The sequence below is a fragment of the Podarcis tiliguerta genome, assembly GCF_965153285.1.
Source record: "Podarcis tiliguerta genome assembly, chromosome: 5".
Taxonomy (NCBI): Eukaryota; Metazoa; Chordata; class Lepidosauria; order Squamata; family Lacertidae; genus Podarcis; species Podarcis tiliguerta.
In genome coordinates, this window is record NC_139538.1 from 4,897,003 (window position 1) to 4,914,014 (window position 17,012).

The following is a 17,012-nucleotide window of genomic DNA, read 5'->3' on the forward strand; positions in this document are numbered from 1 at the left end:
TCAAATTATTCTCAAGATATGCTTTTTTGGTCCTCTTTAGCGCTGCCTGCTCCTCCTAATACAGTGGTTCTCCGTCTGTCCGTCCCCCCAGGCCACACTTTCAGAATAAAAATTTGCTCATGACACACCTTTTTTTTTTTTATTGATACGAAATACATTGGCAAACAAAAAGCAGCAACTCCCAGCCGTGCTTGATTTATAACATAGGAAAAGGGACCCTTGACCGTTAGGTCCAGTCGTGACCGACTCTGGGGTTGCGGCGCTCATCTTTCTTTATTGGCCAAGGGAGCCGGCGTACAGCTTCCGGGTCATGTGGCCAGCATGACTAAGCCACTTCTGGCGAACCAGAGCAGCACACGGAAACGCCGTTTACCTTCCCTCCAGAGTGGTACCTATTTATCTACTTGCACTTTGATGTGCTTTCGAACTGCTGGGTTGGCAGGAGCAGGGACCGAGCAATGGGAGCTCACCCCGTCGCAGGGATTTGTACTGCCGACCTTCCAATCGGCAAGCCCTAGGCTCTGTGGTTTAACCCAAAACCACTAAAAATAAAGATTATTTCTATTTTTTTAAAATAATATTTTATTTTCCACATTCAGTAAACAAACAAAAAAACAAATCGACAAACACATCAAAAAGAAAATAGCAAAAGAAAAACAATACATACATTGTACAAAGACAAAAAGAAAAATGAAAAAGGTAAAAATAAAAGAATTAAAAACAAATATTGTGTCATTGTATTCTTCAGCATTAACTTAAGTCTGCGACTTCCCCATGCCTTCCCACTCTGTATTCTAGGTCTTATATTCTGGTAGTAAACTCTTTCCCTCTGGCGTATCTTTGGTTCAGATTAATGTTATTGTCTTATTTATCCTTACGTTTCCCTATGTCTTCCTAAATATACTTTCTTTAACATTGTCATTTTTATAATAACATTCTTTTACATTCAATCTGATAACCTCAAACGTTCGTAATTTTATAATGCTTCTGTAGATAGTCTTTAAATTTCCTCCAGTCATCCTTCACCATCTCTTCTCCCTGGTCTCTGATTCTGCCAGTCATTTCTGCAAGTTCCATATAGTCAATGAGCTTCATTTGCCATTCTTCCAGCGTGGGTAGATCTTGCGTCTTCCAGTATTGCGCGATGAGTATTCTTGCTGCTGTTGTAGCATACAAAAAATAAAGATTATTTCTGTACTATGCTGTGCTGTGCTTTACTACAGTGAAATGCCTACCTGTTTCTTTGATTGCCCTTGAATCTTCCTGCCACCCTCTCCTGCCACCCTCGCTCTCCCTTTGAGATCCACTGTCCTTCCTCCACTCCAGGCTGGTAGAAGAGTTTATGCTGCTGGCAAACATGGCCGTTGCCCACCAGATGCACCGCTCCTTCCCGTCGAAGGCCTTGCTGCGCCGTCATCCTCCGCCCCAGAGCAAGATGCTCAAAGACCTCATGGATTTTTGCAGCCAGATGGGCCTGGAGATAGACTGCAGCTCTGCCAAGGCCTTGCATGTGAGTTTGTGCGTGGGACATGCTGAGAGCCAGGGCCTCCTGCAGGCTCGGGGTGTGTGTGTGTAAAATGTGGCTGCCTCTCCCTAACTTGACAACTTTTTTATTTTTTAAAAAATCGATTGTTTTATTGTGTATTTTAATCATGGATGCCTATATTTTAATGTGTGCACGGTTGGTTTTCGTGCTTGCAAACTACATTTGGCCCGAAGTGCTACATCAATTAATAATAATAGTAATAATGACTCTTGTAAGGGTTTTTTCAGTGGCTAATAATCTCCCTGTGCCGTGCTGCTTTCTAGAATGTCCTGGCACTTGGAGAAATGGCTGCCGGCAGCACGTTTTGCAAGAGAGGCGAGAGCAAGCGCTGCCTATTATTATACTCGCAACGATGATCGCTGTGCAATTAATATTACTATTATTAATGCCCAAAGTGGCGGGGAGGAGATTCCCATTAAGAGTCCAATAATAGGCTGCCTTTTGAGTTCATAATAGAGGCCAGGCTTGAGGGAGGGACTCCCTTGAACCCGGGCTCATTCTCTTAGACCAGCCTTCCCCAACCGGATGCCCTCCAGATGTTGCGCTGCTCTCCAGCAGTCGGAATCGCCAAGGTTCAGGAAGGATGGGTGAAGTCGGGCAACTTCTGGAGGGCCTGTGGTCATCTGCCCCCAGGCTTAGACATTGTGCTACATCAGCTGTCTGAGACCTTTTCCTTTTCTCTTCTCACCAGGAAAGCCTGAACAAAACCTTTGGAGTGGACAAATATGCTGAGGCCAGAAAGGAGGTGTTGACCAATATGTTCTCACGCCCCATGCAAGTAAGTGGGAGCCCTGCAGTCACTGCCACCTATGCAGTGGCGTAGCATGGGTTGTCAGCACCCGGGGCAAGGCAAGTAATTTGCGCCCCCTAACCCGTGGATTTGCGCCCCCTAACCCTAACCCCCAGATGTTGCGCCCGGTGTGGCCGGCCCCCCCTGCACCCCCACGCTACGCCACTGCACCTACGTCCGTGTCACAGAGCAAAAGTAAATCTCGCACAGTTCAGAGTTGGAGTTAACTCCTTTTTTATAGCAGAAATCATCATCATCATCATCATCTATTATTATTTATACCCTGCCCATCTGGCTAGGTTTCCCCAGCCACTCTGGGCGGCTTCCAACAGGATATTAAAATACAATAATCTATTAAACATTAAAAGCTTCCCTAAACAGGGCTGCCTTCAGATGTCTTCTAAAAGTCTGGTAGTTGTTGTTCTCTTTGACATCTGGTGGGTGGGCGTTCCACAGGGCGGGTGCAACTACCGAGAAGGCCCTCTGCCTGGTTCCCTGTAACTTGGCTTCTCGCAATGAGGGAACCGCCGGAAGGCCCTCAGAGCTGGACCTCAGTGTCTGGGCTGAAAGATGGGGGTGGAGATGCTCCTTCAGGTATACTGGGCTAAGGCCGTTTAGGGCTTGAAAGGTCAGCACCAACACTTTGAATTGTGCTCTTAAACTTACTGGGAGCCAGTGTAGATCTTTCAAGACTGGTGTTATGTGGTCTCGGTGGCCGCCCTCAGTCACCAGTCTAGCTGCCGCATTCTGGATTAGTTGTAGTTTCCAGGTCACCTTCAAAGGTAGCCCCACATAGGAAAGCTATGTTACACGAGGGGAAGACCCTGTGCAGGGTGTCTGCTGCTGGCGCTCATTAGTTGAATCCCGTCCAGATATATAGCTATAGATATCAATATTGATAGCTGCTGAGATCACTGATAAACTTTTGAAAGAATGAAATCTAACTTGGACCCTTTTATGGTTTCTGCTACTGAAGCTCCAGGTTTGTTCTTCTTCACTGGGTCTACAATAATGTGCAAGAAGTGTGGTCCTCCTGGGCTCTCTTACACAAACACATTCACACACACAATCTTCCACACCAAGGCCTTGTGTCATCCCCCTTCCCTTCTCCCACCAGCTGCGTTCAGTGGCTGAATGGGTTAAACTGTGCTAGGCCTCCCAGTCACCAGTCTAGCTGCTGCACAGATTTGGCTGAGTGTCGGGCCTGTGAGCCCAGCAGCTCATCCCTGGTGGGTTTTGCTCCATGAAATCAGTTGCCTCGCAGCCCCTTCAGCTTCCGGTGCCTCCTCTTCCCAGTCTTCTCCCTCTCCCTTCTGCCTCCCCAGTTTCTTTAGACAGTGCCTGATCGTGTGTGGATTCATTTTTCAACAACCCATGAAAGCGCGCACCTCTATAAGTTTGTTAATCTCTTAAATTCCCACAATAATCTGGGTGGAGACTAAATGGGCTGTTTTTCTACTGATTAGCTTACGGAACTCACTGCCACAAGGAGTGGCGGCAGCCACAGCCTAGGAAGCTGCCTTACACTGAGATAGACAATTGGTCGATCTAGCTCAGCATTGCCAGCACTGACCGGCAGCAGCTCACTGGGGTCTCAGTCAAGGACACCTTCCTTGTGGGTGCCAGTCTCCCCTCCAATGGAGGTGGGTGTGGGGTAGGGGGGAAAACAACATGGGGACTCTGCCCAGCATGAGAAACTCAGGAACCGAAGCAGAAATGGGGTCAGTCTAGATCCCGGCTCCTGGTGTGTGGCTGTGCCCCACTTCCTCATGGGAATATCAGCCTTTGGAAACTGCTCCCTCCTGTCCAAGCCTGGCAGGGGTTTTGCCGTGTTTATCCAAAGCCCCAGAGCAAAGCAGCCTGACCTCCTGCGGTTTAGGCAGCTGAGATTGCGCCTTTCCACAGAGGAAGGCGGTCTGTGCAGAGTGGGCCTTGATTTATGACGGGGCTGATCTTTAGATCGAAAGCCGTCGGGAGGGGGAAGCGCACCGTGCCAAGTCCTTCCCTCGGTCTCCGTGAGTGATTGCATCGGGAGATGAAGGATGACTCCCGTTGCGGACGGCGAGAGAGGCAGGTGTGCGCCTGTGCGCCTGTGGCTGCGCGGGAACCCTGCCGACGGGAAGCTGTGCTCCGCAAACGAGGTCGAGGGGACCTTGGACCGCTCCGAGGTGGATTTGGGGTGCCGGAAAAGGCCGATCCCCTGGCTCCCACTCCCTCGCTCCGAGGCCCGTGGCAGCCCCAGCGGAAATCCTTCCGTGACGCGCAAGCCCATCTGTTCAACCGTTTGCCTGGTCCTCCTGCCCCATCCATCACCTGGGCTTGCCCTGCCCCTTCACAGGCCCAGCCGTCCCTCCTGCTTTGCTTTTTTCCAGCCTCCTTTGCCTCGGACAAATCTGGCTGCAAAAGGAGGTCACGCTCCTGAGTTTGGCAACGCGAGAGATGAAGCAGAGCCTGCCTAAAACTCTGGAGAAAGGCGACCCATTTTGACGTTCTGTCTCCTTCATCCTAATAATACTTGCTGCTGATGCTGCATTTATTTATTTTTTTCATTTATATGTTAGCCCTGTCACTCAAACAGCTCTTCCGTCAGGTAGATCACTCTTGCATTATTACTCTCCACTCCCCGAACCCCTTTCAGAAGGAGGGGTGAAAAGAACAGGGGTTTCTTTTCTCAGCCACCCCTTCTGTAATTTATGGAGGCAGAGCTAAGAACACAAGAATAACCCCACAGGCCAATGACCCATTTGGTCCAGCTTCCTGTTCTCACAGTGGCTACCCAGAACATCAAATCACATAGTTGGAAGAGACTCGAAGGGTCCTCTAAACCAACCCCCTGCAATGCAGAAATCTCTGCTGAATTATCGGTGGCAGATGGCCACCCAACCTCTGCTTAAAAACCTCCAAGGAAGGAGAGTCCACAACTTCCTGAGGGAGGGAGACTGTTTCTGTAAGTAACTCAGAAGCAGGATCCGAGCCCAAGAGCCCCCTCCCCTCCTGTGCCTCCCAACTGTGGCAGCAGAGCAGAGCCATTGTAGCTGGTGCCCCTCAAGAGTCTCCTGCTCCACGAATCTGTCTAGCCCTCTTTTTAAAGTCATCTAGGTTGGTGGTGAGCATTGCCTCTTGTGGCAGCGAGTTCCGCAGTTTCATGATGTGTTTTGTGAAGAAGTACCGTGGTACGTCAGGGCGCTGTGGGTTAAACCACAGAGCCTAGGACTTGCTGATCAGAAGGTTGGCAGTTCAAATCCCCATGACGGGGTGAGCTCCTGTTGCTCGGTCCCTGCTCCTGCCAACCTAGCAGTTTGAAAGCATGTCAAAGTGCAATTAGATAACTAGGTACCGCTCCTGCGGGAAGGTAAACGGCATTTCCGTGCGCTGCTCTGGTTCACCAGAAGCGGCTTAGTCATTCTGGCCACATGACCCAGAAGCTGTACGCCGGCTCCCTCGGCCAATAAAGCGAGATGAGCGCCTCAACCCCAGAGTCGGCCACGACTGGACCTAATGGTCAGGGGTCCCTTTACCTTTAAGTTGGTGGTGATCGTTGCCTCTTGTGGCAGTGAGTTCTGCAGTTTCACGATGTGCTTTGTGAAGAATTACCCTGGTACCTCAGGTTACAAACACTTCAGGTTACAAACTCCGCTAAGCTGGAAGTTGCGAACTTTGCCCCAGGATGAGAACGGAAATTGCGCAGCGGCAGCGGGAGGCCCCATTAGCGAAAGCATGCCTCAGGTTAAGAACGGTTTTGGGTTAAGAACGGACCTCTGGAACGAATTAAGTTCGTAACCCGAGGTACCACCGTATTCTCTTTTGTCTCTCCTGAATCTTCCAGCGTTCATGAAGCAGAGCAGAGCCATCACGGCTAGCAGCCATTAACAGCCTTATGATCCTACCTGGGCCCACCTTGCAGGAGGGTTGTAAGGAAGACAAAGCTGATGAAGAAGTGAGCCCCCAGCTCAGCCTCTCAGCCAGAGGAGGTTGCACTCAGTTAACGTCTCCACTGCTAATCCCACGGATGAGAACCCAACGTGCAGCTTCCTTTTCCCCTTCCCTTTTCTAACCATGAGTGCAGCAATGGCAGCTAGCAAGTGCTGAACAATATCCAGCCGCCTCCTTGCCTTGAGCGTCCGTTCTCCAAAGGCAGGCATGTCGAGAAAGGAAGAGGCGGTAGCTGTTCTGCTTCATTAAATGCTTGATGGGCAGCTGTCAATCAGTTGTCAGCACGGCAAGACAGCGGAGGAGGAAAAGCTGTCAGAAAAGAGATGGGTGTTCAAGCCCTTTTCTGGTGGGGCAGAGGGGGGTGGGGTGAATCCTGTTCCAGGCACTAATCCAGCCTTCTCCAATGTGGCGCTGTCCAATGATTTTGGACCACAGCTCCCATCAACCCCAGCCAATGAAATCACTGGAGAGCACCAGGTTGGGAAAGGGCTGCAATAATCTATTGGGTGTCACAGACTGGTTGGTCACAGAGAAATGGTGGGGGGGGCAACTCCCTGGGTGCCCGAGCACCCACAAAATTCCCCATGAAGGGACCGGGCACCCACAAATTGCAGTGCCAGGGCCATGCATGCTGCATGGCACCCACGGTCACAGGGCCAAGCTGGCACTCCTGGTAAGAGGCACCAGGTGGGGAACCCCCAAGTGAAGAAGGCTCAGAGTCCCGGGAGTGGTGGTGGGATGACAGTGGCAAAGAGAAGTCCAGACTCGGAAGGAGAAACTGAAGCAGGCAAGGGGAACGGGTGACGCCAAGAGGCAGAGATGAGTCCAGCTGGAGAAGAGTCTTGGGTGTCTCCCCCTCCTGCTGCAACAAGCTCTCCTCCCCACTGGCCTCCCAGAACCAGAAGAGGCATGAAAAGGGCAGGGCAGAGGCAGGCTTCGTGCGGGCGCAGTCTCCAGTTGCTTGGAAAAAAGCCCTAGAGGTGAGGGCTGTGGCGAGGCGACTTTTTCAGTCTCGGCAACTTGATCGATGGGGATGTATTGCTGTCCTCATTAGGCTTGACACCCAGCCAAGTCTGCGGAGATTGTGCTTTTGCTAATAAAGAGTTAACTCCAACTTTGAACGGTGTGATTTACTGCCGGCTCGCTCCTTGACATTAGGAATGGAGACATTTCCATCACCACGTGTGGATCACAAAGCTCTGCCGTAGGGAGCCACTTGTGTGACCGTGCCCCCTCTTTGGGCCTTGTTCTACCTCCCCCCCGCCCCTTGCAAGAGCTCTGACCAGCCTCCTTTCTCTCCTTGCAGATGGCTGTGTATTTCTGTGCCGGGACCCTGGAGGACGAGACCCTCTTCCGCCACTACGCCCTCAACGTCCCCCTCTACACCCACTTCACGTCGCCCATCCGCCGCTACCCGGACATCATGGTGCACCGACTGCTCTCTGCTTCCCTGGGTGGGTTTCCCTGGGGAGATGCCCCTAGTTCCCCCTCCCTGGGAGAAGGGAGAGGGGCTGGGCGACTGCATGACCCGCCCTGCTGGGTCACACCAACGAGGGTGACATCCTGCCCAGGGTGGTGCTACTTATTGCATCTTAGGGTTGCTCTTGTAGAACTCAGCCAGGAAAATTATTTGGGGGCTGCTTGTGGGATCAGCATGCTGGACTAAATGGGTCTTTGGCCTGATCCTGCAGGGCTCTGCTTATGTTCTTACGGGGAGGTGTCTGGCAGAAATCGCAAGCCCTTGTGTTAACGGAAAAGCAAGTTGGGATTGAAGCCGCAGGCCCCCACCTCCTGGTTTGGCCGCAGATGCAGCCCAGTCCCTGCAGCCCCCCAGGGGGTGAGCTGGCTGCTGCTCCCTCTGCCTCTTCTGACGACCCGCCACCCCCTTTTCCAGGCGATGGCCCTGCCCCAAGGATGGAGGAGGCCGATATCCAGAAGCAGGCTGAGCACTGCAACGACAGGAAAATGGCTTCCAAGCGGGTGCAGGAGCTCAGCGCCGATCTCTTCTTTGCCGTCTTTGTCAAGGTGAGGCAGGGCAGCCCTTGGGGGTGTGGCGGGGGCTTCCCTATAGGCTTCTCCCTCCCGTTTTCCTTGGGTCTTTTGCACAGCCCGTCTCTGTTGTGGCTGGGCAATATCCCAGGGTCCGCTGGGAAGGAGGCTCTTGTGTCCGCTCTGCTTAGCCCACCCTCCCTGTCTCCCCTCCCAGGAGTGCGGCCCCCTGGAGTCGGAGGCCATGGTGATGGGCGTCCTCAATGAAGCCTTCGACGTCCTGGTTCTGAGGTTTGGCGTCCAGAAGCGGATCTACTGTAACGTAAGTGTCCCTCTCCCAGCCGCGCAGGCGCCCATGAATCCAATCATGACATTGGCTTGACTCGGTATAGATTTTTGATTTAACTCTGCTGTGCTGCCTGATTGCTTATCATCTCCCTGCGTCGTACATCTTTGGGCTCCTTGGGCACAGAGGCAGCTAATAAGCAAATCCCCCGCCAGGCCTGTGCCGGCAGCATCTGCAGCTCCTTGCAGGCCCCAGGTACCCCTTTGATCCCTGGAGAACGCAGTCAGGTGGCGCATTAATTTTATGTAGTAATAATGATAATAATAGTACAGTGGCTGCTCGGGTTGCGAACGTGATCCGTGTGGGATGCATGCTCGCAACCCAGGTCTGCGTACGCGCAGTGCAATTTAGTGCTTCTACGCGTGTGCGACTGCCGAAACCCAGAAGTAACCCGTTCCGGTACTTCCGGGTTTCGGCGGTCTGCAACCCGAAAAAACGCAACCTGAAGTGACTGTAACCCGAGGTATGACTGTAATAATAAAATAAAATAACATAAGAAGTTATTTGAGTAAGTATCATTTCCCACATAAAGGTTGAAGAATTCAGGATGTTCCCCCACCCCCAGCTACAGAATTTGGAACGCCAAGGAACATAATTGTTTTTGAATTGTTAGCACTAAGAACCACCCCCCCTCCCCATTTTGATGCCATCTTTGCTAGTAGCTTCTTCCAAGGGCCTTGTGCAAGAGATGTTCCTGTCAGATGGTGTCCCATAGCCTTAAGGGGGGGGGGGGTGAAGCTCACTTGTCATGTTACAGTTACTATGGACAATATGGATATACAATAGAGATTATGAAATAATACGCAGTAGAAAATGTTGGCAATAGGACCTGTGGAGGGGATGGGGGGGGGAAGTCTCGAGATTTAGAGAAATCTCTTTATATGGATATATATTTGGTATTGTTTAAAATAATAATAATAATAATAATAATAATAATAATAATAATAATAATAATAATTTATTTATGCATCAAACATTAAAAGCTTCCCTAAACAGGGCTGCCTTCAGATGTCTTCTAAAAGTCTGGTAGTTGTTATTCTCTTTGACATCTGGTGGGAGGGCGTTCCACAGGGTGGGTGCCACCACCGAGAAGGCCCTCTGCCTGGTTCCCTGTAACTTGGCTTCTCGCAGCGAGGGAACCACCAGAAGGCCCTCGGTGCTGGACCTCAGTGTCCAGGTAGAACGATGGGTTCTTTGTAAAATCAAATAAAAATGATTTCAAAAAAGAAAAAAGAGTAGGGGCCCCTTTAACTGCTTCTGCAGTCCGTCTTGCCCCATCGTGGTTCAAGGGCTGCGCTTTTCTCCCCTTGGCTCTCTTTGAGGCCTGTTTCCTCAGTCTCCACTCCTCCATCTGTGAAATGGGAGTGAGGCAGGGCTGGTGTATAAGACACACTTGGGAGAGAGGCATGCCTCTTAGTCGAACACGGCCAGGGCTAGGTTGCCATTCCTAGCAAGCGCTGGGTCTGGGGGGTTTTGGGGGGGACCCTGGAGCTCTCCAGTTCTTGGAGACGCAGCAACCGTCTTCTCCAGGCAGCTTCCCGTCCCCGTCCCCTGTAAGTCCTCTTTGCCGCCATCCCGGCTCGTTTGCCTTCCCTAATTGCTCTTTGGGGGGCTCTTGTGCCTTGGCGTTCGGCGATAATGAACCGTCCTCAGCGCAGCTGCCTCAAGGGGGTGCCTCCGACTCCTCCGCCCGCCATCTGCCCCTCCATCAGGCCCTTCCAGGGGGGGTCGTTATCCCTTCGCAGCAGCCATAAAACCGAGGAGAGGCGGTGTGCCGAGGGCTTTTGCCTCTTCAAACGAGGGAACGGGGAGACCTTGGTTTTAATTTCAGCTTCGGAAACGGGAGCTCAGGGGCACCGGGCACTCGGTCCGCTGTTCCCTGGCACTTGAGAGAGGTAGAAGCTTCTGCCAGCTACAAGGTTATGTGACATGGGGGGGCCCTGAGAGGGGGGCTCCTGGGGTTTGTGGGTTTCCTGTGCTTTGCACAGAGAGCTCTCTGGACTTAGAGAAAAGATTTATTTATTTTTTAATTGCAAATGGAATCTGTACGCACACAGGCAGACTCTCTTGTCTCATAAGCTGTCGCTTACCTTGGGGACAGCCTATATGATCAATGCAGACTTTCAGTCATCCCCTTTTAATTACATTTTAAGCAAGGGGCACCCGCAGCAAATTGTTGCATAACACCGGTCCTGAGAGATCTGCATTGGCTCCCAGTACGTTTCCGAGCACAATTCAAAACATTGGTGCTGACCTTGAAAGCCCTAAACGGCCTTGGCCCAGTATACCTGAAGGAGCGTCTCCACCCCCATCATTCAGCCTGGACACTGAGATCCAGCGCCGAGGGCTTTCTGGCAGTTCCCTCGCTGCGAGAAGCCAAATTACAGGGAATCAGGCAGAGGGCCTTCTCGGTGGTGGTGCCTGCCCTGTGGAACGCCCTCCCATCAGGTGTCAAGTAAATAAGCAGCTATCTTATTTTTAAAAGACATCTGACGGCAGCCCTGTTTAGGGAAGTTTTTAATGTCTGACACTGTATTGTTTTTAATATTCGGTTGGAAGCCGCCCAGAGTGTCTGGGGAAACCCAGCCAGGTGGGTGGGGTATAAATTATGATTATGATTATTGCAGTGCAAAAAGGCTCCCCTTCAGTGTCCCAGTCAGTCAACCATTCCCTATTCCTGGATACTCCATTACATTTCCTCCGTTTTGTTCGGTTTTCTGGGCTTTTGTGGGGGGGGGCAGTTTCCGCCAACTATCAGTCAGTGTTTTGTGGCCACTGAGCCCACTCAGTCCTCATTGGGCTATTTTGAGGCGTGTGCCCCCCCCCACAGTTTTCCAGCTTGCTGACACCTTCCTTTCCTGTGTGGGTGTTGCACTTTTGGCAACATCAGCATCAGCAGCCATGCCTGAACATCAGAAATGGAGTGAATGGGGGGGGGGTAATCCCTTGAATCCCGGGGTAAATTACTCCTGGCTCCAATCCCTTTGAAACCAGCAGCCAGCCTTTCTCTGGTTGTTCTGCACGTATGCTGAGCTATGGCAGGAGCTGTCTCACAGAACCAGGGTGGTTGGCGGTGGGTGAAATCAGGAAAACGCTTGAGGAAGATACACCTGGCCCAGGGATGTGCATAGCCCAGCCTTCACCATTCACGTGCCTTCCAAAAGAATAGGACCACAAGTCCCATCATGCAACAGCCAGAACACCCACTTTAAATAATAATAATAAATAATTTTATTTATACCCCGCCCTCCCCAGCCAAGACCGGGCTCAGGGCAGCTAACACCAGGTATAAAAACAATTGATTAAAATACAACTTAAAAACAAGAATAAAATACAACATTAAAATGCAGCCTCATTTCAGTAGAAACTCAAATCAAAAAATTTTTGCGGATGAAAACGTCAAATCTTCCCTAAAGCCAACTATCCAGAGTGGTCCTACGTGGGCCAGAAAAAAGCCAGGGAAGTCCCCAAATAGAAGTTCCATAACAGAAGAAGAAAGGGAAAAGAAAAGAGGGGGAGGGGATCAAGTTGATTCCAAGCCAAAAGCCAGGTGGAACAACTCTGTCTTACAGGCCCTGTGGAAAGAAATCAGATCCTGCAGGGCCCTGGTCTCTTGAGACAGAGCGTTCCACCAGGCTGGGGCCAGTGTTGAAAAGGCCCTGACTCTGGTTGAGGCTAATCTAACTTCCTTAGGGCCCAGGACCTCGAGGGTGTTGCTGTTTATGGACCTTAAGGTCTTCCGCGAGGCATACCGGGAGAGGCAGTCCGGTAGGTACAAGGGTCCTAGGCTGGCATGTTTTGATGGTTGCCCTGTTTGTGTGTTTCCTGCCCTTGGGGAGGAAGGACAGGATAGAAATCTAATAAACGTGAATAACGTAAACACAGTAAATGGCCGTCATAACAGTGGCTGCACCAGCACCCAATGCCACGCACCGTTCTGCCTGTTTCCGTAAGAGCACCTGCCCTCTTCTTTCCTCTTGCAGGCCCTGCCGCTGGTGGGCTTCCAGTTCCAGAAGCTGGGCAAGAAGCCACAGCTGACTCTGATGTGGGAGCCAGAGAGCTTGGAGCAGGATGCTGTGCAACAGGTAAAGCCCCCTGCCCGCCTCAGTCCTTCCCTTCCCCAGGAGTGTGGGGCATGGCTGTGGGTGAACGCAGGAAGTTGCCTCGTGCCTTTCCTATTACTGCCTTCCTGATCCTTTTAACCAGGGGTGCCCTCAGGGCATTGAACCAGAGGCCTTCTACATGCAAAGCAGGTGTCCTCCCACTGCCCTTGCAGCCCCTCCTCCTGCCTCTCTCGCTTGCTTGCACCCTCACGCACTCTCTCTGTTGTCCGTTAGGGTGCAGCTGAGCTTGCACAGAAGAGGGCTCTTGCATGAGTTAAGGCAAACGGACTTGGCGGCCTCCAGGTTCCCAGACTATCCCTGCACTTTAACCTCTTGAGCTGACCTCTTCGGTGTTTAGACTGGTGCTTCTTTGCACAAAATTGGAAGAGCCCAAATATCCCAACGATCAGAGATTGGCAAGCAAAATTATATGAGTATGTTGAGTCAGCAAAAATGACACAAAAAATTAGAAACCAAAAAAATACAAAGTTTGTTAATGATTGGAAAAAATTTATGGTATACATTGAAGGTAACTACAGAGACTTAAAAACCATAGCAGGTTTGATATAACTCCTACGACGCGCAAACCAGTAACAAGTAATAGCTGCAGAAAAGAAAGAACTTTTTATTAAGAAAACCGAAAACGGGAGGGTAGGAGGTCAAGGGAGGTGTAGGGAAAAGGTTTAAATATTTAAAAATATAATGCTTTAAGGAAAAGGACAAAAATGGTAATGAATGTCATTCCTGCGTTATGTACGGATATTGTTTATTAATCTGCTGATTAGTTTTGCTTTTTCTTTTTGATCTTTTTCTTTTTTTTTCTTTCTTAAGAGAAACTCAATAAAAAGAATTTTTTTTTAAAAAAAATAGACTGGTGCTTCTCAGGTTGCCTCGTGCTTACAGCTTCTTCTTCCTTCTTCTCTCTCCATCCTAAAGATCAGAGGTCAGGCTTCAGCTATCCTCTGAGAGAGCAAGTAGCCGGTGTGGCTGCCTTGTTCTGCTACAGACGGCTTAGACCAGGTAGAACTAGGAACTTTTCTGTCCAGGTACAGTCAAACCTTGGTTCCCAGACACCTCCGTTTTGGAATGTTTCGGCTCCCAAACACCAAAAACCTGGAAAAGTTCCGGTTTACGAACATTTTTCAGAAGCCTAACTTCCAACGCGGCTTTCACTTGAGTGCTGGAAGCTCCTCCAGCCAATCGGAAGCCACACCTCGGTTGTCAAACATTTCAGAAGCCAGACAGGCTTCCGGGATGAATTACATTCAACAACCAAGGTTTGACTGTACAGGGGTGCCTCGGGTTACATACGCTTCAGGTTACATACGCTTCAGGTTACAGACTCCGCTAACCCAGAAATAGTGCTTCAGGTTAAGAACTTTGCTTCCGGATGAGAACAGAAATCGGGCTCGGCGGCACGCCAGCAGCAGGAGGCCCCATTAGCTAAAGTGGTGCTCAGGTTAAGAACAGTTTCAGGTTAAGTATGGACCTCCGGAACGAATTAAGTACTTAACCCGAGGTACCGCTGTATGTCTTTCCTATAATAACATGCTTCACTTTTATTCTCTTACCTACAAGCTCTCTCTCTCTCTCTCTCTGTGTGTGTGTGTGATTGCAAGTCTGCTGTCTAACCAAGATTCACTATCTTAATGATACTAAAAAGGTTTCAGTGGGTAATTGGAACCAAGTACGCCAATACTGTCCCTTCCATTCAAGCCCATCCACATTACCTCCCAGCCTGCCAATTTGTGGGGTGCCCCCTTTGCTCCTCTGGCATTATGGACTGAACAGGTAAGGGCTGTAGTAGCCCATCTGCTTTACCTGCAGACGGTACCTGGTTCAATCCCTGGCGGCATCTCAGGTAGGCCTGGGAGAAGACTCCTCTCTGAAACCTGTGGAGCTGCTGCCAGTCAGTGTAGACAGCACTGAGCCAGATGGACCAATGGTCCAGCTTTGCAGAAGGCAGCTTTCTGTGATCAGGGCTGTTTATGTTGCAAACCGCCCTGTGATCTTCAGAGAGAGGACAGTGTGTAAATTAATTAATAAAAATGATGGAATTTAGGCTCATTCGCATCACTTGTATTGTCTGACTTCTTTGCAATGCCTTCCTGGTTAAGCCCTCTTCCAAAAACTTAATTGACACGCTGTTTGCTCCTTCCCCTTCCAGGCTGTTGCTCTTGTTGTTCTTGTCTCACCTCTCCTCCTGGGGAGGCCACGATCCACACCCTTCCCACAATGCTGTCCTAGCATGCATCCTGCTCTGCCCCCAGTTCCCGCGGCAGTGCTCAGATCCAAGAACCCTTGCATGCCACCCCCTGCTCCTAAAACAGATTTCCTGCGACATAATGTCAGATGCTTTAATAGAAACTCTCTCGATCTCTCTCCCTCTCTCTTGTGCGTGTCCCTCGCATCCATTAAATCAGTAACTCAGCCGCAGGGAGGCATTTGTTGGGTTTGATTAAGCTCTGCTCTGGTGCCAAGCGCAAGTTGGCAGCCCTCCTTGCAGCGCCCTGGCTAATTGTTTTGCAGTCCTTGGCAAGGGGCCCCTGGTCCTGCCACCTGGCTGGGAACGAGGGACGCTGGGCGCAAGGGAAAGGTGGCTACTAATGCACAAGCAGAGAGCTCCCTAATCCTTCTGAGGAGATGCTTCTGCAAAGTAAGGCAGAACCAAAGGGTGGAGCAAGAGGACTGTCTCTTGCCGGAAGAGAAAATTCCTGGGACCTTCAGCTCACATGCTGCCTGTGGCCCACAGCTGCATTTCACGCGGCCCCCAGTGTCATCAGCTCCAGAGAAAGGAAGACCCTGCCCCCCCCCCGAGAACTTCTGCATGCACTGAGCTGTGGTCCTTCCCTGAAGAATCCATAGGGCCATACGAAGCTGCCTTATACATACTGACGGAGTTATAACCCTGCGCCCCTCATTGACCTTTGCCATCCACACAAAGCTAAATGGGGCTTAGCACTTTGGCACCGGCCTTTTTGCACGTTCCTGCCTGGGTAGTGCTTGTCAGGTATTCTAAGATAGACTGGCTCTGTGTAGAGAGGTTCTGTTTAGTTACCAAATACCTTCAGATCAGGGACACGGGTGGCGCTGTGGGTTAAACCACAGAGCCTAGGACTTGCTGATCAGAAGGTCGGTAATTCGAATCCCCGCGACGGGGTGAGCTCCTGTTGCTCGGTCCCTGCTCCTGCCAACCTAGCAGTTCCAAAGCACGTCAGAGTGCAAGTAGATAAATAGGTACCGCTCCGGCGGGAAGGTAAACGGCGTTTCCATGCACTGCTCTGGTTCGCCAGAAGCGGCTTAGTCATGCTGGCCACATGACCTGGAAGCTGTACACCGGCTCTCTCGGCCAATAAAGCGAGATGAGCACCGCAACCCCAGACTCTGCCACGACTGGACCCTTTACCTTTACCTTTTACCTTCAGATCACCTTCTGTGAACTTCCTGCTTTCCTAGACCAGAAGGGGTGGCTTTCAGGGACATCTCAGCCTTTTCGAATCTATCACTTGCCAGCCAGCTAACCTGCTGCCCTTCTTCTTCCTTGTCACTCAAGGTCATTACTGTTTTCACCTTGGTGGAGGTCGTCCTGAGGTCCGACAACGTCCCCTTGAAGTACAGTGCGGTGCTGAAGAGGCCTGGCGGCGAGGAGTGACCGGCTCCCACGTCCGGAGATGGATTGTGCCCAGCTGACACTGCCAAAGCAACATCCCAAAGGGCCTCATCCTACAGTGACTCTCTCTCCTGGGGAAAGTTGGGCTGTGGGCCTCTCCTTATCAATTTTTGCGAACGGGTTTTGTTTTATGTCTGGATTTTAACTCAGGCCAGCAGCAGCGGGGACGGCAGCCCTCCAGGCATCTCCAGCTGCTGCAGGGACCTGAATCCTCCTTGGCTCCTGGCTTTTTAGACCCTCCTTTTCTTAAACAAGCCCCTTGCAAAGGACACAGAGGAGCTGAGAGCAGCCCGTGATGGGATTCCTGTGCCTTAAGGCATTCCTTGCTTCTGTGTTTGTGGCTGTGGCCATGCAGGCATAATAAAAAAAAACACCTTGGCCAACAACACCCGTGTGTGTGTGTGTGTGTGTGTGTGTGCGTGTATGTTTGTGCAGGTTTCCGTCGTCCTGATTTCCTTGGCATTTTCTCATTTGACATTTCAACACGAGAGGAAGTTCCGAAATGGTTGTGAAGCAACAACGGTGCTGTTATCTTCCTCTTTCAATTCCACACACTCATCTCCATCCTCTGCAAAAACAGCACCGTCGCCTGGGAGAGAAACGACGGGGACAAACAATAAATCTGGTTGTGTGTG

General features: G+C 50.8%; 1 protein-coding gene across 5 annotated transcripts in view; it reads left to right on the forward strand.

Moving 5' to 3' along the window:
- The window catches only part of DIS3L2 (DIS3 like 3'-5' exoribonuclease 2), a 213,082-nt gene extending 196,317 nt beyond the window's left edge, over positions 1 to 16,765 (forward strand). For all 5 annotated transcript variants that reach the window (XM_083441955.1, XM_083441959.1, XM_083441956.1 and 2 more), the window contains 7 exons: positions 1,327 to 1,510; positions 2,238 to 2,324; positions 7,576 to 7,723; positions 8,164 to 8,294; positions 8,476 to 8,580; positions 12,588 to 12,689; positions 16,261 to 16,765. In XM_083441955.1, coding sequence (XP_083298081.1) covers positions 1,327 to 1,510; positions 2,238 to 2,324; positions 7,576 to 7,723; positions 8,164 to 8,294; positions 8,476 to 8,580; positions 12,588 to 12,689; positions 16,261 to 16,359 — 856 coding nt within the window. In that variant the 3' untranslated portion in view covers positions 16,360 to 16,765. The remainder of the gene's footprint in view (positions 1 to 1,326; positions 1,511 to 2,237; positions 2,325 to 7,575; positions 7,724 to 8,163; positions 8,295 to 8,475; positions 8,581 to 12,587; positions 12,690 to 16,260) is intronic.
- Positions 16,766 to 17,012: the final 247 nt, after the last annotated feature.